At 43.5% G+C, this 24,892-nt stretch overlaps 1 protein-coding gene across 5 annotated transcripts in view; it reads left to right on the plus strand.

Moving 5' to 3' along the window:
• Window positions 1-1,328: 1,328 nt before the first annotated feature.
• fmnl3 (formin-like 3) overlaps window positions 1,329-24,892 on the plus strand; it is a 30,713-nt gene continuing 7,149 nt past the window's right edge. For 4 of the 5 annotated variants that reach the window (XM_026331858.1, XM_026331857.1, XM_026331860.1 and 1 more), the window contains exons 1-18: window positions 1,329-1,840; window positions 14,543-14,626; window positions 14,725-14,805; window positions 15,195-15,271; window positions 17,025-17,108; window positions 17,566-17,712; window positions 18,468-18,576; window positions 18,752-18,828; window positions 19,228-19,321; window positions 20,370-20,444; window positions 20,546-20,656; window positions 20,762-20,911; window positions 21,515-21,616; window positions 21,826-22,177; window positions 23,735-23,824; window positions 23,919-24,043; window positions 24,239-24,441; window positions 24,515-24,818. In XM_026331858.1, coding sequence (XP_026187643.1) covers window positions 1,727-1,840; window positions 14,543-14,626; window positions 14,725-14,805; window positions 15,195-15,271; window positions 17,025-17,108; window positions 17,566-17,712; window positions 18,468-18,576; window positions 18,752-18,828; window positions 19,228-19,321; window positions 20,370-20,444; window positions 20,546-20,656; window positions 20,762-20,911; window positions 21,515-21,616; window positions 21,826-22,177; window positions 23,735-23,824; window positions 23,919-24,043; window positions 24,239-24,441; window positions 24,515-24,818 — 2,379 coding nt within the window. In that variant the 5' untranslated portion in view covers window positions 1,329-1,726. The remainder of the gene's footprint in view (window positions 1,841-14,542; window positions 14,627-14,724; window positions 14,806-15,194; window positions 15,272-17,024; window positions 17,109-17,565; window positions 17,713-18,467; window positions 18,577-18,751; window positions 18,829-19,227; window positions 19,322-20,369; window positions 20,445-20,545; window positions 20,657-20,761; window positions 20,912-21,514; window positions 21,617-21,825; window positions 22,178-23,734; window positions 23,825-23,918; window positions 24,044-24,238; window positions 24,442-24,514; window positions 24,819-24,892) is intronic. The other variant, XM_026331861.1, reaches the window with a different exon arrangement.

The raw sequence follows: 24,892 nt of genomic DNA on the forward strand, positions 1-24,892 counted from the left end.
GACTAAAAAACAGAAAAAACCACTGAAGACAATAAAAGAACTGTAGAAACGTGTAAAGACGTAAGTAATAAAAACAAAAAACAAATCAAATAAATGCAAAGGACTGTAAAAAGATCCAAGACAACACAGACTCACTGTGTCACTCACAGACTCACTGTGTCACTCTCAGACTCACTGTGTCACTCACAGACTCACTGTGTCACTCACAGACTCACTGTGTCACTCACAGACTCACTGTGTCACTCAGACTCACTGTGTCACTCACAGACTCACTGTGTCACACAGACTCACTGTGTCACTCACAGTCTCACTGTGTCACTCACAGACTCACTGTGTCACTCAGACTCACTGTGTCACTCAGACTCACTGTGTCACTCACAGACTCGCTGTGTCACTCACAGACTCACTGTGTCACTCAGACTCACTGTGTCACTCACAGACTCACTGTGTCACTCAGACTCACTGTGTCACTCACAGACTCACTGTGTCACTCAGACTCACTGTGTCACTCACAGACTCACTGTGTCACTCACAGACTCACTGTGTCACTCAGACTCACTATGTCACTCACAGACTCGCTGTGTCACTCAGACTCACTGTGTCACTCACAGACTCACTGTGTCACTCAGACTCACTGTGTCACTCACAGACTCGCTGTGTCACTCAGACTCACTGTGTCACTCACAGACTCACTGTGTCACTCACAGACTCGCTGTGTCACTCACAGACTCACTGTGTCACTCACAGACTCACTGTGTCACTCAGACTCACTGTGTCACTCACAGACTCACTGTGTCACTCAGACTCACTGTGTCACTCACAGACTCACTGTGTCACTCACAGACTCGCTGTGTCACTCACAGACTCACTGTGTCACTCACAGACTCACTGTGTCACTCAGACTCACTGTGTCACTCAGACTCACTGTGTCACTCAGACTCACTGTGTCACTCACAGACTCACTGTGTCACTCACAGACTCACTGTGTCACTCAGACTCACTGTGTCACTCACAGACTCACTGTGTCACTCACAGACTCGCTGCACATCAAGCTGCTCGTTCCGAGTCCAGGTCTCCAGTTAAATCCTTGAGCACATTATTGACTCTTCTGCCTTGTCGGTGTTTTGCCTGCAGGGGGCGATAACGCGCTGACGAACCGTCACTCCTCCGTCCAGCGGTTCGTGGGCTCGATGCCCACATATGTGAGAGGCGGGGGAAATAACGTGATTGACAGGTGTTTAAACCAATAACGTGGCAGCTGTGGGGCGGGGCCAGACAAGGAAACCTGCCCTCTGAATGGAGGCAGGGCCGAGGAGTCTAATCAGGATCACACAACAATAATGAATGGAAACAGGTCGTAGCCAAGAAAGTTGAGCAGCACCTCAGAGAAGCTGAATGTTATCTGTCTCTAAGGAATGGATTGGCCTGGCAGATTAGAAACTACTCTCTGGAAGAGCCAGCAGCTGCTTTTTCTTACTTTTGAAAGTAAGTTTTGACCTAAACGCGTGAGAAATAAGCGTAAATGGCATTTTGGGACAGGAGCACGACACTACTGCGCTGTCAGCCTTTCTATCTCCAAGGGCTGGACTTTTCTGGATTAACGCGTTAATGAAAGTGTTGGAATAACCGGAGGAGTTGTTGTTTTTAATCTCACTTGGATTATCATCACTGAAACAATCAGGGGTTTGACGTCGAGCAGAGGATAAAGTGCTGCCGCTGTGAAAACATGGGGAACATAGAAAGTGTGGATGGCCAGTCGGAGATGAAGCAGCACATCATGCCCCTGAAGGTGCCCATGCCCGACCCCACGGAGCTGGAGGAGAAATTTGCCATTGTTCTGGTAAGTTTGTCAAATAGTTGCCGTCAGACTGTTGTTGTTATTATTCACCACTGTTGTTCTGACTGCATCTGCAGCGCTAACACACCTGAGATGATTAGATGAGTAGATTAGCGTCTGTGTGTTTAGATGAGAGCGCATGCGTGTTTACATTTCTCTTACTGCTGATTATTCTTAATAATCCTAGTTAAAAAAAACAAAACATCCAGCCCCTGGTTCTCTGCTGTTCTTTTGTCTCCCCCCAAAGTCAGACCAGTCAGCGTTTGGCTCAAGTGCCAAACTCAGCGCAGCGTGGATAGAGTTTGTAGACGGGGCTTGTTTTTGTTTTCTTCCAGATATTCATATATTTAAGACATTTTACTGCAGATTTCTGTCAAATCCTTCTGGGTTTATTTCAAGTTTTGAAAACAGCATTTTGTAAAATTCCCCCAAAACTCCCACACCCGTTGAGTCTCTCCTCCCCTCCTCCGTCCTCCTCCTCCTCCTCCCTGTGCAGGAGATGAGCTGTAACACTGAGCACAGTCAACACCCACTTTTACCGACTATCAACACATGAAGGGACCGTCACTCTGCGTCAAGGGGACATTTCGAGTGAGGGACTTCACAAACGAGCCTTTTTGTTCTAGTGTGTGTCACACTGTTATTAATCATGTTCACAAATAGTTCCTGCACCACCTTAGATGGGAAATAACACGTGATATTTCACTGCAGCAGAGATTGTTATGGGACCATGAGCAGCTTTATTCATAAGATGATCTAATCCAGATATGAAGAAAATATAACAAACATGTCCAGAGGATTTGCCTCTTTGTCCCACTGTGTAATTGTGTGCTGAGTATTCTGGTCTCTGGGCTCTCAGAGAAAACTACAGACGTCACCTTTTTCTTGTAGTTTTTATTTTATTTTATTTCCTGGAATTTAGACCCAATGATTTATCACTTAATCCAGGAAGTGATTGTTTTACAGTGGGTATTTGCAGCTGTAGACCTTTGATCAATCAGTTCAAAGCAGTAGTATTTGACACCCTGAGCACTGGGAGTCCCCCATGGCTTCAGAAATCTGATTAAAGGGATAAAGGATTCATTCATTTATTGATAATGTTTTTTTTTCTTGCTTCTCTATAAAAATTCCAAAGGTGATCAGATCAAATCAGGTCAAATGAAACTGATAAAGGTCAACAGCCTTTTTTCTTTGCTTTGGGGCCTTTAAACCCCTTTAAAGGAATATTCTCATGTCTGCGTTGTAAACGTAGCAGCAGCAAACATGCAGCTGGAAACAGGGAAAGGCTCTGTCCAACCCTCCTACCTCCCCACTGAAAGTTCACAGGTCATCATTTATAGTAGAGTTTGTTAAATCTGTCCCAAAACTGAAGAGTAGAATCAAAAAGTTGTGATTTTAGTGTCACTGTGTCAGTGCTTGGCTTTATTGTTGTTAATGGACAAAGACAGCCGTGGTAATGATCCTCTCATCTAATCAGGGTATTTCCCAGGTCACCCACAGTATAAACAGACTGCTCCTTTAAACTGAGGAACTCAAAGAAGGAACTATCACAAATTGCTCAAAATCCATGTCCGAACTGAGACTGTAACATGTGATGAGAGGTCACCGGGTTCAGTGGGGGGTCACACGCCACAGGGAGCCTCTGTATTAACGCAATAACCTCATTATTGAACTGGTTGTATCGTCACGGCGCTCAGAGTAACATCCTAGTTGGGTTTTAATTCCCTTAATATCAGGTGTCAAATATTCACAGGGCTCTTATATAGGGAGAGTTCTCAGTCTTGCTGTGACAGAAAACAAAAAGGTCAGTAAAAAGTACACACAGAAAACTCAGAAGGTTTTTAATGTAGAGAATAAACTGTTTTGTTTTTTTGTTAAACAGTAGCATGAGGGTTTTTCACAGGTGCTTATTTTGTGTTCGTCACTCCATATTTCCACATCACCACACCCCACCTTGATTTTAAGCTGTTTAAAGCCTTAATTAAAGACAGACAGCTCCGATACTCCGATAGTCTCACACTTGGATGCTCCGTGTTTGTGGAATGAAGCCATTATTTTGTTTGCCAGCTGCTACAGAGTAAAGGCCTCATGCGACGAGAGTTGCACTGCATGAAGCCATTCAAAGCCTGCTGTGCTAATCTCAGCTATTCTGACAGCTCTGCACTGTAGTCCACTGTACAGCAATCGCTCTGATGACAGCTCAACTTGTCTCTTTCACGTAGAAGACTCATCACTTGGAGGAGTGGGTGGCTATAACCAGGCATATTTGAAGAATGTGAGGGTTTCCATGTGACTAATCTGACGTGTTTACCATCCGAAAAAGATTTGTACCCTTCATGTTTCCCGTAAAGAAAGACTAGGAATGTATATTTTTTTATCAACGTTCAGTCTTCCTAGAGACTGGGACAGTCTGCAGTTGTTTGACTGATCCTGCAACAAAGTCAATCCCTGTTATTATGTTCATACGTGCAGAACAGATGATTTCTATGCAAGAGGCAGTAGACTCAACATTTGAGTTGTGCTTCTGACTGGGAAAAGTTTGCAGCTCTCTAACCCCACCCTACCCCATATTTCCTTTACTTTGTGGGAAAGAACAACACGCTTGTATATTTGAGGCCCCTAATTTGACAATAGTCTTCTCTCTGCCTGGTTTCCTTATTGTTTCAAGATAAAGGTGCATCCAAAGCATCTGTCTTAGAATAATACCTCTTACTTCAGACGATCCCATGGCATCTGGCAGCGGCTATCGCCACACGTGTGTCTTCCAAACCCTCATGTATGCCAGAAAATAGTCTGAGAGAGTTTACGTTGCCTTTTCTCTGTATTTATTTCTTCAGTATTTGCTAACAGAGACATTATTGGTTTCTGTTGCAGCCTCAGCAGATAAACCACCATCCATAAATGGCTATTTTGAAACGGGTAGTTTCCCCTCCTCCTGACCACAGTGTTTCTTTTGTTATGATGGCATGCTGATGTGTGGATGTGTCTGCGACGGCGCTCACAGAGGTCCCACTGGAATGACAGCAGCCCATAATGATGTCATGGGTGCTGCTGCCTTTGCCAGAGTGCTAATATGCCTGGGCTAATGACTTTAACAGGACCACTCTGTGCAGGGCAGTGAAGGAGGGGCGAGACCCCTGGGTTAGCCTCGACAGCTTCGTTCGGTCTGCTTCTAAAATGTCTGGGTCAGGGCTAGCCAGCAGCATGTGCTAAAGGCATAATCCTCCTTCTTCTTAGGCCTTTTGTCCAGCATCCTCAGAAACAGCCTCAGCTCTGTCTTTTGTGGCTGGAAACAGCTGTCTGGCATTTTCCTTTCTTCGTTTTACAGGGGAAATTGCATTGTAGCCAGTGGTCGTTGTGGTTGGTTCCTTTTACAGTAAGAACCGTGTTCCTGCAGGCTGCTGCTAATACATATCATGCAGTAAGTTTGGTTACAGATTTACAGTATATCTGCGCTTACCTAGACCTGATGAACAGGGAGATACATGCACGGCGTAGAAGCCTTATCGATATATTAATGGTTTGGACTCTTTTTTTCTCCCTCTGTTTGTGACTTTTACTTTTTCCTGGATGGGACCAGATTCCAGTCAGTCTTTCCTACCTTTCAATTTCCTGAATCCGTACTCACTGGGGGTTTGCCCTGTAACATAACTTTCTCCATATGACTCCGTCCTTATGGAAATGAGTTGATGACTGAGTGTCATTTTCAAAGGTGCATGTCTGACCTGGGATCCTCTTTCAAAGTACCCGAGCACCAATCCACTGCTGGATTCCTGTGGTTTAGTCTAGGCTGAGGCCACAAGGGAACTCGGAGAGGGAAAATTCCCTTTGAACTGGCGGTCTGCCACTGTTCTCGGTTGTAATGACCTTACCAACATTTTTAAACGACGCACACATATTTAAGAGCTATTACGGGGGCAGCGTAGGATTATTTTCACCACTTGATTGCATTGGAAACCATCGTAACTGACTCGTCTGATTCTGATCTGCTCGCCACATCTTTCATACTCTTGACATCCAGTTGCATCACACACATAAGCGCCGTCGAAGCTTTTCTTTTAAAGTTTGATTGTTCGAGAGGGAAGTCTCCCAGTCAGGCTTCAGTAAATGTTGGGAAAATACAGATGAAGTTGGTGGTGGTGAATCAGAAAAGTTGACTCTTAGCTGCAGCATCACTGTTTCTTGGTGGCTGAAGTCTAAAGAAAGCTGCAGCGTCTGATAGGTGCCACTCAACTGGAACTAATGCAGTCAAGCTGTACGATGTGTTTATTGCACATTAAACCTAAATCATTTTTATTTGCCACTTTATTTATGTGCCTGATGTGTCTACCACTCCCTTTCTCACACACATTATCGTCGCTATTCCTCTTTTCTGAAAAGAGACAATGTGTTTGTTGCATCACTCTATTTGGAAGAGTTTGTACATCTGGCTCAGCTAAACCACGACCATGTCCAAGGAAGAGAGGGGTTATGGGAGTTGAGTGCACACAGTTAACTTGGTTTTAGATCAGCAGTGTCTGCACAAAGTTTGCTACCTGGTTGTCTCCACCCTCGGGCTACAATTCCCCCGTCTGGACTGGCTGTTATGGGAGGTTTTAATGCTCCTCCATTTCTCTCCTCTCAGTTATTCTGCAAAGCATAGGTGAAGTTAGAGACCATGACTGAGCTGATATAACGTGACTCAGTTTGAGACGAGTAGGTCCAGATCCGTCTTAGGGGCATATATTTATCTCACCTGTCTCAGAAGCCGGACCTAGTAGACATGATTGGTTCACATCACTGAGTGTGTGTGGAAATAGAGACCACATGTGTTTGCCATTTGTGTGCACATGTAAGTGTTTTTTTGCTCTGCGAATGTGAGCGTGCATTTGTCTGTGTCAGTTATGTATGTTGCTCTAATGCAGCTGCACCAAGGCTGTAGGTTGGTCTGGTTTCCTCCTCAGCAGAATGTGGGCTCTGTCAGCCAGTGTTGTTTTAGAAAGGGGGCCTCATCCCCTGGTGCCCTTTGTGCTGCTCCAGTCTTAACATGGACACTCAGGGTAACTGCTGTAGGTTTGGCTAAAGAGCCAATGTGTTGTGGCCTGATGCTGCAGCACCTTCTCTTCTATGAAAGTGACAGGATGTAATTATTCCCCATGGTTTCCTTAAATGACACGCAGTAGTCTTTCTTTTCTTTCTCACTTCTCAGGTCTACTTCTGCCTTTTTACAGTGAATGAAGTCCTACTGAGAAACAAAGGGGAATGTTTGATATGACAAGAGAGAAGAGAATACCTGACATGTGACTGATAATATTATGCTGTGTGTGAATTTTACAGGTCTTGACTTTCTCTTGTTTTGTTTCATTTTCTATTCCTCTTTTATTTTATTTCTCACACTTACTCCTGCCAACACAAACCTCCTACAAGGATATAAATCTTTGGAAAGTTCATTTGATTCAGAACAAGAGTTGGGCTCAGATTTGTTTCTCTGTGGTCAAACTTCATCTTTTCTAACTGGGCAGTGTGTCAAAAGAGGCATTCATGTACCTGCATTCTTGGCATTCCCTGCGTATATCATCTGTTGGCTGGGGCTTCCCTGGGCCGTGCACGGACGCACGGAGGAGAACAAACAGGATGTCCACAACACAGGAATGGACGAATGCCCTGGACTCATTACCGATAGCAGACCCGTGTATTTATAACTGGTGTCACGTCGAAACGAGCCTATCTTTGTTTGTGCTCACATTTCCTAGATACGGCCTGTTTTTGAAAACATTTTGGCAGGACACCTGTCAGGTGCAGTTGCCAGAACAGTTTCACATCATTGTTTTGCGACACAAAAACCTTAGAGATAGGCTCATGTCAACAAGTGGTTTCCAGGTTTGCTCACTTTCAGGAACATATGGTATCAGGACAGTTTCATCTTTATCTCAGGCCGTGGCTGATACTTCATGGTCTCTGGCTTGAACGCAGCTGTCGCCACAGTGTCACCGCTAAATAAACAGGTTATCATTTCACCATCCAACCTGCTGAACGGTCATTTTCCGTTTGTGTGTAGGAAAGACGGGATCGGACGCGAAGGTTTTTTCTCTTAACAGTGACTCAGAGGTCACAGGGTCATGGGAGGAGAGAGGAGACTTCAGGGCAGACTCAGTCACTGCAGCTGTAAACTGTGTAGCTTTTACCTCCCAGTTTAATGGGGATTGAACACTCCTTCATTTGAGCTGCGTTTCAACTGCTTGGTTTTGTCTGCTCTGATCTATCAACAGAAAATAAATCAGCAACAGTTTTGATTGATTTGAATTGATTATCATTTATATTCATTGATTATCATTCATATTCATTTATCCAGCAAAAATGTCAAAAACCCTTGCTGCTTTTTGACATTTGTCAGTATTTTTTTTTACATTTTAGACAAAACATTTAATCTTTCTGACCAATTTATGAACACTCCATTCATTTCTTGACAATTAATTATTAAAACTAGTATTGAAGATCTTTATGGTGTGTAGAAATGTAGATGTCCGTTATTCGAAGGATAATATATGCTGATTGTATCTGGGTCAGTTGCGGTTTTATCACAACACTCCAGAGAGGTGCATGCCCTTACCCGTTCGTGTCTTAACTCAATCTATTTACATTTGCTTTGTCAACAAGGGCGAGGATCAGGAGCAGGGGACTAGTGAGCCACATTAAAACAGTCGCTGTCCCACCCACCTGGGCCAGCAGGTAGCGTCTGCTCATTGGCCTCCCAGTCTTCCAGCATCTTTGTGCCGGACTGAAGCTTTGTTGTGATTGCCTGGTTTGAGTTACCTCACAGAAAGAGCGGTAGGGCGATCAAATGTCTGCACATAGAAAGGAGGGCAGTGTTTTCTCACACTCTGCTCTCTTACTTTCAATTCATTGAGGAACTAGAAAAACACCTACGATTCATACACAAGCACACTGGAGCTTTGGATGTGCAAAACACACACACACACACACGCTCGTATTACACATTACAGCTTTGGAAAAAACCTGACATTACTCAGAGCAGTTTTTTTTAATTTCCTGAAGAGTTGAGGAAGTCCCTGCAGTCCTGCGATGACAACAGCTGAGCCCCTCATCCTGCCGCATCTCAGTGTTTCAGCACCGAGGAAAAGAGGATTGATAGGCACCTTCATTAATGATGTGTGATATGTTTAGATGCATAGATGCAGAGTCTGATTTCACTCTTATGTTTGTCAGGAGTGATGTCATTCTGTTACGCCATCCGGCTTGATGAGCCCCACCTCTTGTGCTCATAATCTACCGTGAGTGTGCGTGACATGACGAGGGCCAGAATTGGTTTGGTGTTTACCTTCCTGTCCTTCCTAGCTTTTGTGAGGGCGTAGGCCGTGATGCACTGCTTTTCTCTTGCTCTCTTTTTTCCTGATGTAGATATTTATCTCGATCTATATTCAGCCCCACTGCAATAGTAGGGACTGGTGCCTATTGTGCTCAGTTAGTGCCTTAAGAAAACCAGAGGTCAGATCTTCCCTTTTTGTTTCTTTGTGTTACCAATCAGTGAATTCTTTTCTGAAATGTGCTGCCTTGTCATATACAGCGTCATTGTAAGACCTTCTGCTGGTTGTTACCCAGGACTTAGCAGCCATATCAGATAAGTTGGAAATTCAACATTTTATCATCTGAAAAATATGAGCAGAGACAAAGGATTAATGTCAAAACAGGATGGGGGAAACAAAAGCTGATCCAAGATTTGATTTTCACAGTCACGGCTTCTTTTTCAGCTGATTAAAACACACAACAAAAACAACAACTTCTTTTTCTTTCTAAACTGGTGACTAAAGGTCAGAATATTGATTTTTACCTGCTATGGCTCAGGGACCACCTTACATGAAGTGCAAACTGGTTCTATTATCTATAGCTTTCTAGGAATAATTTAACATTGTGGGAAACGCTTATTGACCCTTTCACCACTGTCATATCTCCATGTTTATATGTCAGTAGCTCTATTAGGCAGCTGGTTAGCTTAGCATAAAGATTAGTAACACCAGGAGACACCTAGTACGGGTTTGTCCCAGAGTAGCCAAAACATGTTTTGTCTATACCCAAACTAACAGATGAAAACAAGCTGGGGGTATTTATGGGGGTGATATGCCAGTGGAACGTCCTACAGCCTCTGTCTGTGATGACTGTGCTGCTGCTCGTAGGGAGTAAATGAATGGTAATAAGTTACCATTAGACGGACTGGTAGGTTGATTTGGTTAGCTTTAGAGCCGGGCGAGCTGTTCCCATGTTGTTTGTTTCAATTCAGAGCTAAGCTGATTGGCTGCAGGATCCATCCTTATCAATTTTTAAACTTCTTTATTTACTTATTTTTGGCTTTATTAATTAGTTAGCTGCAGAGAGGCAAAGGGGCAATGGGAAAAGCAGGGACAGTGGAGAGACCTGCATAAAATGTCAGCGGCCAGACTCACACATGGTGTTTTTGGGTGCAACGAAAACACCAACTGCCCCTTTATGGGTGTCATCACCTACATGGGTGCAGCCCAAAATGTCAGATAATTTACTGAAAGTCATTTCTTTGTAATTTTACTGTAGTGTGGTATTATTGGTCTTCTCTTTAAGATACTACCAGTCAGATACTGAAACAACTTCAGTTCCTGTTGCATAAGAAATGTTCTATTCACAGACAAACAAATCACGCTGCCTTCATTTTGAATGTGTGCTTTAAACTCCGTGGATACGACCTTTGATTATGTTGGCGGGACAGCTTGCAATCAAGTCCTGTCCTTCCTTCCTGGACCCCACCCTGATGAGCAGACTCTCAGGCTTGTTGAGGATAAAGAGCCAGTCTGGGCCTTCGTGTCTGAACTGCACAGGCTCCGTCCAGCACAGTGAGCCACCCACTCCTTTCCCCCTGAGCTGATGACAACGTCGTCTGGCCTGTGTAAACCAGTAAATTAAAGTCTATGAAAACACAGTCTCCGTAGGCCATTTCTAGGGCATTTCAGTCTTAAAATTAAATTTCCATTGGATAAGGCAAAGCACAATATGTTTCAGTTGCTGTGTTTTACAAATAACCATGTCTGGTCTACATCCAAGACAATGCATGGTCATAAAAACTAGATGTAATACCCCTGTAGATACTAGTTAAATGGCCCATCATGCCTTATTTCCTAAGCCTTATTAGACACTTTATGCTCATCGAAGCTTAACCATTTTACTATATCAGAGTTGGTTTGAGCTATTCAATGAAAAATGATCACTGTTAAATGATCATGGCATGTTTGATATAAAAGATCAGAAATAGAATAGACGCCTGCAACACAGTCCTAAGGAAAGAAAATGAGCTGAGTGAATCCTGCGGGCAGATGAATTCACTTTGGAGGGTGGTGGAGTTAAACTCTATCTTATCCTGAACTAAAAGTGTGAAGATCAGGAAGGAAACATCCAGCCACTCTTTTCCATTTGTCTCTCTGTGAGCCTCCGGGTGGAGTCGCAGGTCATAAAGTCAACTCAAGGCTAATTGTAAATCAGCCCGGATTAGGAAGCTGTCCAGCGGAGGCAAAATGGAGCTGCCATGTTGGCTAAAGTGGCCGTGGGCCCTCCAGCCAACCATCCCCCCTCAGCCGTGGGTGCCTGTGCGTGACCTGAGCGCTCTGCTGAGTCCCTGATGGCTCTCCTGGACTCTCAAGCCTCTTTCACCTGCAACCTGACCCCATCAACTACTTTAACTGTTGAGTCTTTAAAACCTCTGTTTTCCTTTGACAATGTCTCAAATGTCTCTCTAGAGTTTATGTCCTCTTGGTTGACCTGTGCTGGTTTTGCTCAACAACATCCTTTTCTCATTTCACACTTATCCCACTTTGTGTTCCTGTCCTTTGTTTCTGCATAATACATTCTCTTTTTCAGTGTCTTACCTGTTTATTCACCACAGAACTTCCTCTATTTTCAGCTGCAGTCGTATTTTAGAGTAAACTTTTAATACTATAGTCTATACAATATAAGGAAATAGTCCAGGGTAACATCTTCAAATCGCTTGTTGTGTCCAAAACCCGTAGAAATTCTATTAACAAAGAAAAGTTAGGTCTTTTTAAACAGTTACTCTTTAAATTAAATCGACTGTGATTCATTTTCTGTCTTTATTTATTTCACTATATATTTTGTGGCTGCGTTTATTTACTTTCTGTAAGTGGTTCGAGGTTTTCAGTCAGTCTCCTCAGTGGCTTTGTTTGGAAACTCACTCTCTTGTCCCGATGGGAGATTAATGACCATAGTGGTAGTGGTCATAATAAAACCACTTCACCTGTTTGCACAACGTACTGGTGTTGAGTCTGCACATGGTGACCCTGCCCACCGGCCATCGCTAACTATTCTCCAAGAGGAAAAAAATAGCTCAAATGTCAAAGAGCGGGAATGGCACAGCACCAAATCAAGACAAAGCTCCACATTGAATCCCATGTCAAGCCACTTTCAGGTCAAGCCAGAATGACCCTGCTGGAGGAAAAAGCATGTGGGCAACACAACAAGCAGCATTTCTGTAGTGTTGTATCCCTAAAATGGGCTGATGAATCCGCAGCTCCTTTGCCCCTAAAACGGCTTCTTATAAACACAGGAAGTGCAAGATTGTATCACTGTGAGAGAAAGTGAAATGAAATTAGCTAAACTGGGTTACTTGGCTCAAATTACCCAAATCTGGCCATAAAGGAAACATCCACTCTGGTTTTTTTGCCTTGTCGCAGGAGAACATCATGTGTTCATTGAAACAATACTTTTTCTAACAACAATCTGCATGCAGTCACACCTGTATTTGTTTATAGTACGCATACCAGTGTATAGTACTATTTCAGTGTGTTTACTTTCCTTTCTGATCATTATTGAAATCATGTTTTTGACTTTTAATAACTATTGTAAATATAAGATCATTTTCAGACCCAATAACAGTAGTAGCACTGACTTTATTTAGCTCTTTTGTCTTTGCTAAATGGATAAATGTCTGTGAGTGTGTGTCTGGTCTGCATGTTTTCCAGTAATTCATTATTAAATTACTACAAAAGGAGATCTTGCTTTTTGTCTGTTTGCCCTGGAGTTCTACTTTAGTATGCATGACTGACCAGGAAAACAAAGAGAAACAGGCTTTGGGCCTGGACAGCTGCTGCAGCAGAAACCTGGGCTGATTTTCTCCTTCACTCTTTGGGTGTTTTGTGTCAAAGCCGAGCCTATGGAACATAATCAGGAATACATTCACAGTATCTACAGAGCAATGGCACCTGAAATGAATTACTTCATTTAGAATACAACCAGGCATCAGGTGCCTCTGGTCAGGTCATTTAAAGTCTCATTAAGTGTCACATAGAGCAAATTAGGTCTGCAGTGATTGATTCATTTCATTATTTATAAATCTGCCGTTAGTTTAGTTAATTAATCAAATACTTTTGTCTATTAACTTCAGGTTCAGTTAACAGTGACATAGATCAGATATAGAGGGAGATGCTTCTCTCTGTTTCCTAGTTCAGCTTTTCTAAAGACGAGGTTGTAGGTAAAGTCCCCCAGAGACAGCATCTAACTACTACTACTACTACTACTACTACAGATACATACTACTACTAACGAGACACATTCCTTCTGTAATTTGGGGCATGTTGCTTCTCCTCTGCATGGAATTAATAAAGTAGGTTCAGTCAGTGGGTCCATATGTGACATCTTGCACTGTTTTCTTCTAGAGTTTAGCCTGTTAAAGCAGGTGTTGTTGTATTTCTGCAGCACTGACACAGTTCTTAAAGGACTTTTCTCATGTTGTGTTTGTTTTAAAGTGCATCTGGAAATTTGTACTAAATATACTACATGAAATTATTAGTTAGCTCCATAAAAGATATGTGTAGAAGCAGTTCGCCTTCACCTCTGTCTATCCCCAGTGCTCTTTGGACAAAATGATTCATGATTGTGAGAATGGAGTGAGCAATGCAGGCCTCATGTGGAAAACTAATTTTGAAAAACTCATGTGATATTCCACTGCTACCAGTCACTGAGTTGTTGTCATAGGAACAAGTATGTGTTATTTTCCATCATATCAAACGGTCCATCAGTAGCAACACGCCAGTGTGAACATCATGTAAGGCCTGGCACAGGTTAACAGGGCGCTGTGTTCTAGACAGCAGGCTGAGTTATGGCTACAGGTGAAAAGTCAATCTGACAGGCTGTTTGTGGCCGAGCTCATGGGGCACCGCTGTAATGAGGGTTCATAACAAACAGTCCCTCGTGGCTTTTAAAAGGGAACCGCTGATCCCTCATATTGTCGTGCTTCATCATTTTTAAGATTTCCATGTTTACAAGCCCTCGGCTTGATCAAGGAAGTAATTAGTCAGAAGCTTCTGTCGTACAGACGACGTAAAACACTTAAGTAGATTGGTCTCCGAACACAAATTAGAGCATTTGAGGGTTTAATTTGAGCCACAGTAAACTGGCCGCCTCAGGACGTCTCATGTTTTTTTATGACAGCATTAGATCACATGATGGGGGGTTGTGGTTAAAAGCAAAGAGTCGAGCGTGCAGGATGCTGGAAGTCAACAGAGGAAGTGAGGTCATGGTTTAAGTCAGCCAATTTTCATCCTGTGCTCTGCTGTTGGTGCCTATCAAGCTCTGGTGACACAGACTCAGTCACAGCTACTATAAATAATCAACAAAACAGAAAAAGGAAGCATGTGGTAATAAATGAAGCTAATTCACGTTTTATATTTTCAGAATTCCATGAACCTGCCTCCAGACAAAGCCCGGCTCCTCAGACAGTATGACAATGAAAAGAAGTGGGACCTGATCTGTGACCAGGTGTGCTCATAAACTTATACACTTATAAAAACATACCCACACATGTTTTCATAGCTCAGTCTGCGCCAGCAAATCTTTACTCTGTTGTGCATCTGCAGGAGAGGTTCCAGGTGAAGAATCCGCCTCACACCTACATCCAGAAGCTACGAGGATACTTAGACCCTGGAGTCACACGAAAGGTGGGACAGTACTGATGATCTCTCAGATAAAAGGAAACCTCAGTGATTTTTCCATAATCAAAGTCTGTTTATATGTTTTAGAATATTATCGCATGTGTGGAAATGACTTATAAAACCTTCTGTGGCTCCGGGGGGAGCTGTGTGGAGATTTGATAATTTGCCTCAAGTGATCTCAGCAGTCAGTGTGTGTTGGAGCTGGAGACTATAAGTTTAAATATATATATATATCTGCAGGTGTGCAGCTGGAAAGAAATGAACTTACCAGCCCACTGTGGCCTGCTCTTTATGCTGCTTATGGGTCATAACTACATTAGCTGCTATCAGCACAACACACCCCAAACTCAGCTGAACTCCATATCACATTTCTCTGCCTTCGTTGTGTTTTGCAGAAGTTTCGCAGGCGGGTGCAGGAATCTACAAAAGTCTTGAGGGAGCTGGAAATATCACTGAGGACAAACCACATTGGGTAATTAGTTCTCATTTCCCTTTTTTGGTGAATTATACACATCCTTATTGATGCACGGAGCTCAAAGAAAGCACGCTGTTGTTTTCTGTGGTAAAGAATAGTCCTTTTTGTGCTCTTGCTGCTGCAGACACTCAAAGCTCTTTTTGGTGCCCAGATCTCCCCCATTGTTCTAACTTACCAAGCTCTGCAGCTCCACTTCATAGAGCTGCTCCACATAATGCCCAGATGGTAGCCATTGTTTTCCTCATCCACTCCCCCATAGTGCTGAGCAGGAAGCTTTGTTGTGTATGCCAGAGGGACAGGAAGCCTGGAGGACCAGTGTTGAGCCCAATGAACAGCACAAAAACACAGGGATACGTTTATGTTTACACATTTCAGCCATTCATATTTTGACTCAGAGAATTCAATACTGTAGAGTTCACAATAATCCACTTGGTATGTGGATGTCATGCTGCGCCTTTGTAGTCTTTATCTTCACTGTTGCAGGCATGATCCTTGACTTTGCAATCTGATGTCACACACATACTTTTGCATAAAATGTGCTGCCACTGAATTCCCAAACCAAAAACGCTGCCTATAAAAGGGTTAGATTTTCCATAGCATTTACTGAGCTCCAGAAATAACTCATATTCTGAGGCTTCATTGGTAAAAGTCTGTTTCAATGCCCTTCCCAGAAAAACTCACAGGAAAAGAAACAAGGGAGGCTATTTTCAGAGGACTTCTGTGGGTGGGATTAAGTGTAACAGATGCTGGTTTATTGTGTGTTTGATTCCTTACTGGTGGGTTATATGTGAGATTGCCAAGAAAAACGGAGCTACTAACTGGTTGAAATGAAGTAGAGGAAGGAGCGAGCGAGAGAGAGGAGAATGGGGGGTTGGTAGACAGGAGATCAAGCCTAACTCCTTGTCCATCCCCTCCTCCCCTTTCCTCCTGCACCCAGTCATTGCTTTGTCCACTTTCCTCTGTTCCTCTGCTCACCTCTATTCCCTTATCCCCTCCTTCCCTCCGCTCCCCTGAGGCTCTTGATTGCTTTCCTGCTATTGGCTGACTAGCAGTTTGTCATCATAACCAGCACTTAAGGACTATTTTAAGAACCTTTTACCCCAATTCTGTTGTCTCCCCGCCTGGAAAAGTGGGGAGGAGGTGAGGGAGGCTGTAGAGGAGGCAGACTAAATACTGTTGACTGTCAGAGTTTGACCTGAGCCCAGCTCCTGCAGCCATATGGCCTCCACATTCTTTCTCTCATCGCAATGGGAATTCCTTTGTTTGGAGTTGTTTCCCTCTCCAGAAAACTGGAGTTAGAAGGGGAGGAAATCTGAAGCCTTGCTTTAGTTTTTTTTTCTTTCCATGGCGTTCTTGCCAAGTTCTTTGTCATGGGAGGGGAGACCCCCTTCAGAATTGTCTTAAAGTAGGAATATGTTTTATTATAACTTGGATATTTTTTTAGTTTAGTCATTTGATCTTTATAAAGGTTTATTTAGTTTTGACTCCCAGGACTTAGCATGAAAATGCTTATTGCAAAGGAAAATTGTGTGCACACGCCGCTATGGCAAGTACAGAAGGCCAAAATTGAATCAGTCACTAAATGTACTGACAGTAAAATGTTTTATTTTATTTTCTTTGCCAGACGGACATTTAAAGCCTGTGTAATCAGCTCTTTATCAGTCTCATGTTCTCCCTTCATGGGTGTACTCCAGGGCTAACAGATAAGGGTGTGTTCTTGCTAACCCCTCTCTGTTCTGATGCGTCACAGGTGGGTCAGGGAGTTCCTCAATGATGAGAACAGAGGTCTTGATGTCCTGGTGGAGTACCTCTCCTTTGCCCAGTATGCTGTCATGTGAGTACTCCACAAGTATATATATATATATATATATATATATATAAATAAATTGTACACACACTACACACACACACACCTCATGACTGTAGCCAGAACCTTTCCTAAGGAACTGGGCTGGGCCGTGTTGTATCCTGTACACTGTAATAAACTGCTTGCGCATCTCAAATGTGGTCTTGGCACGCTGCAGTTTTGGACGTGTTTGTTCTGTGTGCCTTGTTGCACACTTGGCACGTCGAATGGGTTTCTGGACAGATGCTGTGTGGTGTAATCTCGAGCTCTACCTTGCCTGAATGGGTAGGAGTTTCTGTGCTGAGCTTTATCCTGCAGCTTAATGACAGTTCTTGTGATAACCCCTGGCTTTGTACTAAGCTGCCTCGCTAACCTAACCTTGCCCGTGCCGCTCATCTACACCCATGTGCCTCTGTGTTGGCTTGTCTGTGTGTATGTGGGCCAGGTTGGATTTTGAGGGGCTGGAGAATGGGGAGGATGGATTCTTGGACAAGGCTAAGTCGTGGAGCAGGTCCATAGAGGATCTGCACCATACGAGCACCCAACCCTTCTGCAACACACTGGTGCGCTCTGCCCGGCAGTCTGTCCTCCGGTATGTATTGCTCAGCTAGCTTCCCTGCTGTTACCTACCCCTGTTATTGCCTCGCTCTGCTAACCATGAATGCAATAAAATGTATTAGCATGCAAGCCAGATGTCTTGCTGTATTGTTCAGGAACATGCCTGAATGTTTGAGAAGGTCCAGGTCTGCTGACCTCTGTGTGGACTTCAAGGCCCTGCATAAACTGAGATAGAAACTGAAAGTCTCTGACCTTTTACCCTAATTGTCAGTCTTTGTTAATGGCTCTCCCTCATCTGTCCAGATGTACATCTGCAGTGTCTTCTTATGAGATCCAGCTGTGCACAGCAGCATATGTTGGACAGTTGCATCAGTAACTTTATGTGTCATGTCGTATTCCTTTAGAAAGTCTTGTATTTGATTAAAAAGTGCTGGATCATGAGACACTGTCAAAGCCACAGTTAATCTGCACAAGAAAAGTAATATTACAGGCACATGGTGACTGTGCAATGCAATTACATAATAGCAGTCTGTGTGCAGCAAGGAAACCAAGTTCCCATAATGCATCTGTAACCTCAAAAGCCAACAGAGTTTTTTCTGTCGGACCTCTTCCTCTGTAATTTTCTCTGTCTGAGGCAACAGCAAACGTGACCTTACCTCTGTTTCTCCCTAGGAGAAGACTGCAGATGCAAGAAGGTTTAGAAGTTGTTTTTAATAATTGAAGTAAAAGTAAGACACTGAGTTTGATTACTGAATCTCTACCAGATATTAACTTTGGCATCTGTTGCAGCTATGGCTCAGTCTCAAACACCAAAACCATCAAGAACTCCCGCCTCGTGAGCCAAAAAGATGATGTGCATGTGTGCATCATGTGCTTGAGAGCAATCATGAACTACCAGGTATCAAACATTGACACTCCACTTGAAGGGAACCGTGGCGTAGATGCAAACACACAATCTGTTTTAGATATGTCGGTAACGTTTGGATGTTGTGTTTCCTGTTCAGTCAAATGCTGAACCAAGTTTCTCTGACCACATCCTGTTCTCTTTCTCTCCATCTGTCGTCTTCATGCAGTATGGCTTCAATATGGTCATGTCTCACGCACACGCAGTCAATGAAATTGCTCTCAGCTTGAACAACAAGAACTCACGGTAAGGACTGAGGCCCCAGTCTCCATAGATGCTTAGCTGGAGCAAACAATAGGGGAAACCCAGGAGCCAGTTCATATGATATGCTTCCCATTCTCCATGGGGCTCGGCTTCTCTGTGAAGTCCGGGATCAGAGGCGTATATAAGGGCTGTTACAGGAATGTTTACTAAAAGGAGATTAGTGGTAAACCATTGGAGTTGATCACTGTAAAAGGAAGAGTAGGAGGATAAACACTTAAAAAGCTAGGAAAACCTGCCTTTGCTTCTGACTTGAGAATGGATCTTTGTTCTGGTAGCATAGATTGTACAATAAATATGTTTTCCTCCATTGATTTGAGATAACAGTTAGTGCTATTGCATTTGAAAAGATCCCTTATCCTAATGAGTCTCCTGTACTTTCAGGACGAAAGCCTTGGTCCTTGAGCTCCTGGCTGCAGTCTGTCTAGTCCGAGGAGGTCATGAGATCATCCTTTCAGCATTTGACAACTTCAAAGAGGTGCCCAAAGCAACTTTCTTTTTTTTTTTCCATGAAATTTGAACCATTACCATCTAAAGTTGCACTGTTAACAGTTCATTGGTAAGAAATGATGGGAGCCAGTGGAGCACAAAGATTTGCTTAGCCTCTTGGTTTCTGCTCATGCAGTCGTCTAAACACCGGAACAGGACTATTACCTCGGAGTCTAAAGCCCCAGAGACACAAGATCTCATTAACCCCCTAGTCAAAACAAGATGGTATTTCTGTGGTGTTATTTTCTGAGACTATACATTAATACAATGTGTCAGGTCTCACAAAAAGGCCACCAAGGTATTTAACCACAGCTGGACCACTAATCAAGGATTAGGTCTCATAAATGCTACTATGTCTAGTTAGGATTGTCAGAAATGTTTAGAAAGAGCCATGAGAGGGCATTGTTTGTTTTTCCTCTCTTCTCTTCTCCTCCAGTGCATTTTTGTGCAGGAATTTGGCCAAAAAAAATGACTCATGTCTGTTTTTCTGGCTTCCCTTCCTGTGAATTATAATAAGAGGAGCTTGCTGTAGCAAATGCACAAAGCTGTTCTATGTTTACCTCCAGCTAAGATCTTGGGATGGATTATGTTTGATGCCCTGTTTATATTTAATCATAACAGAATACTATATTATCCTATGGTTAGTCACATGAGATAAAATAGTGCAGTATAGTGCACGAGTGGTGCTCATGTCTTGTTCAGAGTTAAACTGAGACCCAAAGTTGATCCGGTCTCTTTTTTGTAACGCTGTGCCAACATTGTGAGGGTTTTAGACTGTACCCAAGTCTGTTAAATGCCACAGCTCCTCTAACATAAGCCAGGTTGAGCCATTAGATGAGGATTATGTCAAAATATTGTTTAAATGTCATATCTGTCAATCCAAGTCCTCCCCATGGTGAGCTTACTGCTATTCTGTCCAGTCTTCTAGTTTTCTCCCACACTGGAGCTGAAATTACGATGTGATATATAGATTCTTTTTAAATGACCTTTATAAATCATATTCATTCAAAGAAAAACCTGCGTCTTTTGCATTTTAGGTATGTAAGGAGAAGCATCGCTTTGAGAGGCTGATGGATTACTTCCGCAGTGAGGAGGGAAATATCGACTTCATGGTAAGTCCACCTGTGGGTCACATCTGGATGTCACCTTTTTGTCTGTCTGTCCATTCACTTGAATAGATTTGGGTCTAAATCAGTCTGGGTATGTTCCTCAGGTTGCTTGCATGCAGTTCATCAACATTGTGGTCCACTCAGTTGAGGACATGAACTTTAGAGTCCATCTGCAGTATGAATTCACTAAACTGGGACTGGATGACTACCTGGAGGTAAGGAGACCACATCATGGCGAAATGGGCAAAGGTACCTACTTCTTCAGTACAGTGTGTGTGTACAATAGCTAATAATTCTGATGCCTTCTCTCCTTGTTTCAGAAATGTAAACACACAGAGAGTGACAAGCTGTCGGTGCAGATCCAGGCCTACCTGGATAACGTCTTTGATGTGGGTGGTCTGCTGGAAGATGCAGAGACCAAAAACGCAGCACTGGAGAAGGTGGAGGAACTAGAGGAGCACCTGTCTCATGTAAGTGCACCACCCAGTCTGGACCACCAACGCGGCTCTCTAGACCCATTTATGAGATTGTTGTGGTTCAGCAACTATGTACTTAACTTGGCTGTTTCTATGTGGTAATTAGAAATCTACGCAGTGTTTGCATTTCTCAAGAGGTTTAGGGTAATAACGGGGTGGAGAACACTGGAAAATACTGTGCGTGAAACAACCTCATTGTTCTTGTGTTGGATCATTCCTTCTGGGCAACTGCCTTCATATCCCACGCTGCTCTGCAAAGACCTTCTTCACATAGCGAGGTCGTAGGCAGTCCTGACATCACTCGAGGAATTTCATAACAAACTCTGCTCCCAGGGGTCAGGAATGATGGGGGAGGATGAGGGTGAAGATTCCCTGTGAATTCCTATGCAACATGTGCAATCTGGCTAAAATCAAAGCTAAGAGCTGTGTCATGCCTTCGCTGTGTCATGCTGCTGGTTAGATCTTGTTTCGTATTGATGATGCACAGGGTATATGAGGAGACAGTGGGAGGGACTGGATCTGGGAGAGATGCCAGTGCCATGGATCAATTCTTGAATTCACCTCCTCTCATCTCTGTTGCTCTGTCTTCATCCCCAGGTGACGGAGAAGCTGCTGGAGGTTGAGAATGAAACGATGATGAAAGTAGCTGATCTGGAGAAGCTGCTCCTTCAGAAAGATAAAGACCTGCAAGCAATTCGGGTAAGCTGTCAGTAGTAATACTGTAAGAGCTCTTGTCTGCCTAGCATCAGAAAGGCTCCACTTATACTGCGTATGTTAGCAAAGATCAGCTTCTCATCTTTGCAGCTAAACTGCTGTGATAGCAAATTAGGTCATCAGGAAACAGGATGTTTCTTTGGCTTGAGGAGTCATTGTGTTGTGCTCTTTATCGCCCCCTGGTGACCACTCAGGAGACATATGAGTCAACCAACACTCAGGTCAACACCCTGAGGAAGATGATCAAGGAGAAGGATGCCGCCTTCCAGAGGCACTTCAACATCGAGAGGCGGCTGCTGGAACTCGAACAGCAAGGAACCATCCGTCTGCACAAGAAGCCTGATGGAGATATTGCAATCGAGCCGCTTCGTGTTGGGGGAAGTGGCCTTGGGATCCCTCTGGGTGACATTAGCCAGCTGTCTTTAGGTTCAACAGCAGAATTAACAGAACCAGGAGGAGCAGACACCAGTTTACCACCAGCCAGTGAAGCTCCTCCACCTCCTCCCCCACCACCGCCGCCTCCCCCTCCGCTGCCGTCAGCCTCAGGTGATAGACCAGGACTCAGGACTCACTGTGTCTGGTGACAAAAATATGTGAAAGTTGACTTCATTTCACTACAGATCCTCACACAAGGTCTATTTTCAGTTCCCCTTCTTTGTTCATGCGTGCCAAGCCAGGTGTCACAGCCATGTTCTTCTACCACAGACAGGAAAGGGAAACACAAAGCATGTTTCCTTTGTGTGCATGTGTGCTCGCAGATTGTCTGTCTCATACAGCAGGTTTTAGCTCTTTATTGACTCGGTAAATGGTGAATGGACTTAAATCACATTATATAGTGCTTTCCACACAGTTAAGCACATTCAAGGCACTTTCAAACTATTCATACATTCATACACATACCGGAGTTCATTGTCTTCCCCAAGGACTCTTAGACGTGAGGACTGGATAAGCCACGTTACTATTGCAACAACAAATCATCAGTAGGTTAAAACTAACCTGACTCAGGAGGGTCTAACCCCAGCTTACATTCACTATTAGTGGTAGAGTGGGTCACGTCCAGACCATAGGGTTGCTGACTCAATCCCCAGCTTCTCCAGTTTGCATGTTGAAGTGTGGGCGAATAGTGTAGAAGTGCTTCAGCACAATTCATACACAGAGTAATTCAAAGTGCTTTACAGAAATAAAAGACAAGTTAAAAGTACAAAGGCAAGAATCAGAATAAGAAACAAATAATAGAAGATTAATTTGAAATGAAATTAAAGGAGAATCAGTGCAGATAAAACACTCAGTTGTCACATGCTGAGCTAAACAGAAAGGTTTTTAGCTTGGACTTAAACATTGTCAGAGATGAGGCCTGTCTAACATCATCAGGAGACTATTCCAGATTTTAGCTGCATAAAACTGAAACACTGCTTCTCCATGTTTAGTCCTGACTCTGGGCACGAGCAGAAGGCCTGTCCCTGATGCTGAGCCATAAGATAAGATAATAATTCTTTATGAATGAAGAGACTTATAATGATGAGACTTGTACACAAGCAGGGCTGTTTTCTGAGCGACAGGAAGCCAGTGCAGAGACCTGAGGACAGGAGTAATGTGATTGGACTTCCTGGTTCTAGCCAGGACCCGAGCAGCAGCGTTCTGAATGTACTGCAGCTGCCTCACAGCTGGTTTTGAGAACCCTGTGAGCCGTTACAGTAATCTAACCTGCTGGAGATAAATGCGTGGACGAGTCTCTCCAAGTCTGGTTTAGACATGATCCCTTTGATTCTGCCAATGTGTGTGAGGTGGTAAAATGCTGACGATGTTATTGATTAAAATATAGCTGTTAAAATTCAACCTTTTCAGTTAGCTAAAGGTGAAGTGCTTCATCTGGCCCATGTGGGGCCAAGTTAGATTAGAACACACTGAACATGAAGACCCATAAAACATAGAAACCAGGCTGTAAATAACTTCAATAAACTATAAAGAGAGAAAGGGATCACGCCTAAATTAAACCTATACCATCACAGTTACTTAGAAAACATACAAATATGAATAAAATCCAAAAACTATGTGGTGTTCCAGTAAAACATGTTTTATTATTGTCTTCTACATTAATTACAGGCCTGACTGCACCAATCCCACCACCTCCTCCTCTTGCTCCACCTCTGCCAGAAGCCTCTCCCTCAGTTATCCTTAGTGTGGGTCTGTCAGGTGAGAACTGACACTAAAATACACACTTCACCATCTTTACTTTCTATTGTGCTCCAGGTAGTAGAGCAGTACTTAATAATTCTTGTTTTTACAGCTATCAGAATCAAGAAGCCCATCAAGACTAAGTTCCGCTTGCCTGTGTTTAACTGGACGGCACTGAAGCCCAATCAGATCAATGGCACAGTTTTCAATGAGATTGATGATGAACGAGTGCTAGAGGTAACAAACTACACAACCTTTACAGTTAGCTAAAGGTGAACTGCTTCATCTGGCCCATGTGGGTCTGATTGGATCAGATTTTTATTTACGGTGCTGGTGACGTAATATACAAATCACCAACCGGCGTCACATGTTGATTCAGATGTTTCTCAGTTCTGACTGTGCCCTGAAATGTTGCTGCTCACTCATCTACAGGAGCTTGATCTGGAGAGATTTGAGGAGCTGTTTAAGACCAGAGCCCAGGGCCCAATCGTGGATCTTGCCTGCACAAAGAGCAAAGTAGCCCAGAAGGCAGTAAACAAAGTCACCCTCCTGGATGCCAATCGCTCCAAGAACTTGGCCATCACGCTGCGAAAAGCTAACAAGACTACAGAAGAGATCTGCAGAGCAATAGAGAAGTAGGCATTACAGCACTTTCTTCAACCATTCATGAGACAGAACAAGTTGTTGATATGTGTCATGTTCACTCAGGTTTGACCTTAAGGCTTTACCCGTGGACTTTGTGGAGTGTCTGATGCGGTTCCTGCCCACGGAGGCAGAGGTCAAGGTGCTGCGTCAGTACGAGCGTGAGCGGCGTCCACTGGACCAGCTAGCCGAGGAGGATCGTTTCATGTTGTTATTCAGCAAGATTGAGAGACTCACCCAGAGAATGAACATCATCACCTTTGTGGGGAACTTTGCAGACAACGTCAACATGCTCACGCCACAGCTCAATGCGATCATTGCTGCTTCTGGCTCCGTCAAATCCTCACCGAAGTTGAAGAGAATGCTGGAAGTGAGGAGTCTTGTTTTCATCTAGTGTTTTTGCATCAGCAGCATTTGTTTCTGTGTATTCACTCATTTTTCTGG

The sequence above is a fragment of the Mastacembelus armatus genome, chromosome 7 (assembly GCF_900324485.2).
Source record: "Mastacembelus armatus chromosome 7, fMasArm1.2, whole genome shotgun sequence".
Classification (NCBI taxonomy): domain Eukaryota; kingdom Metazoa; phylum Chordata; class Actinopteri; order Synbranchiformes; family Mastacembelidae; genus Mastacembelus; species Mastacembelus armatus.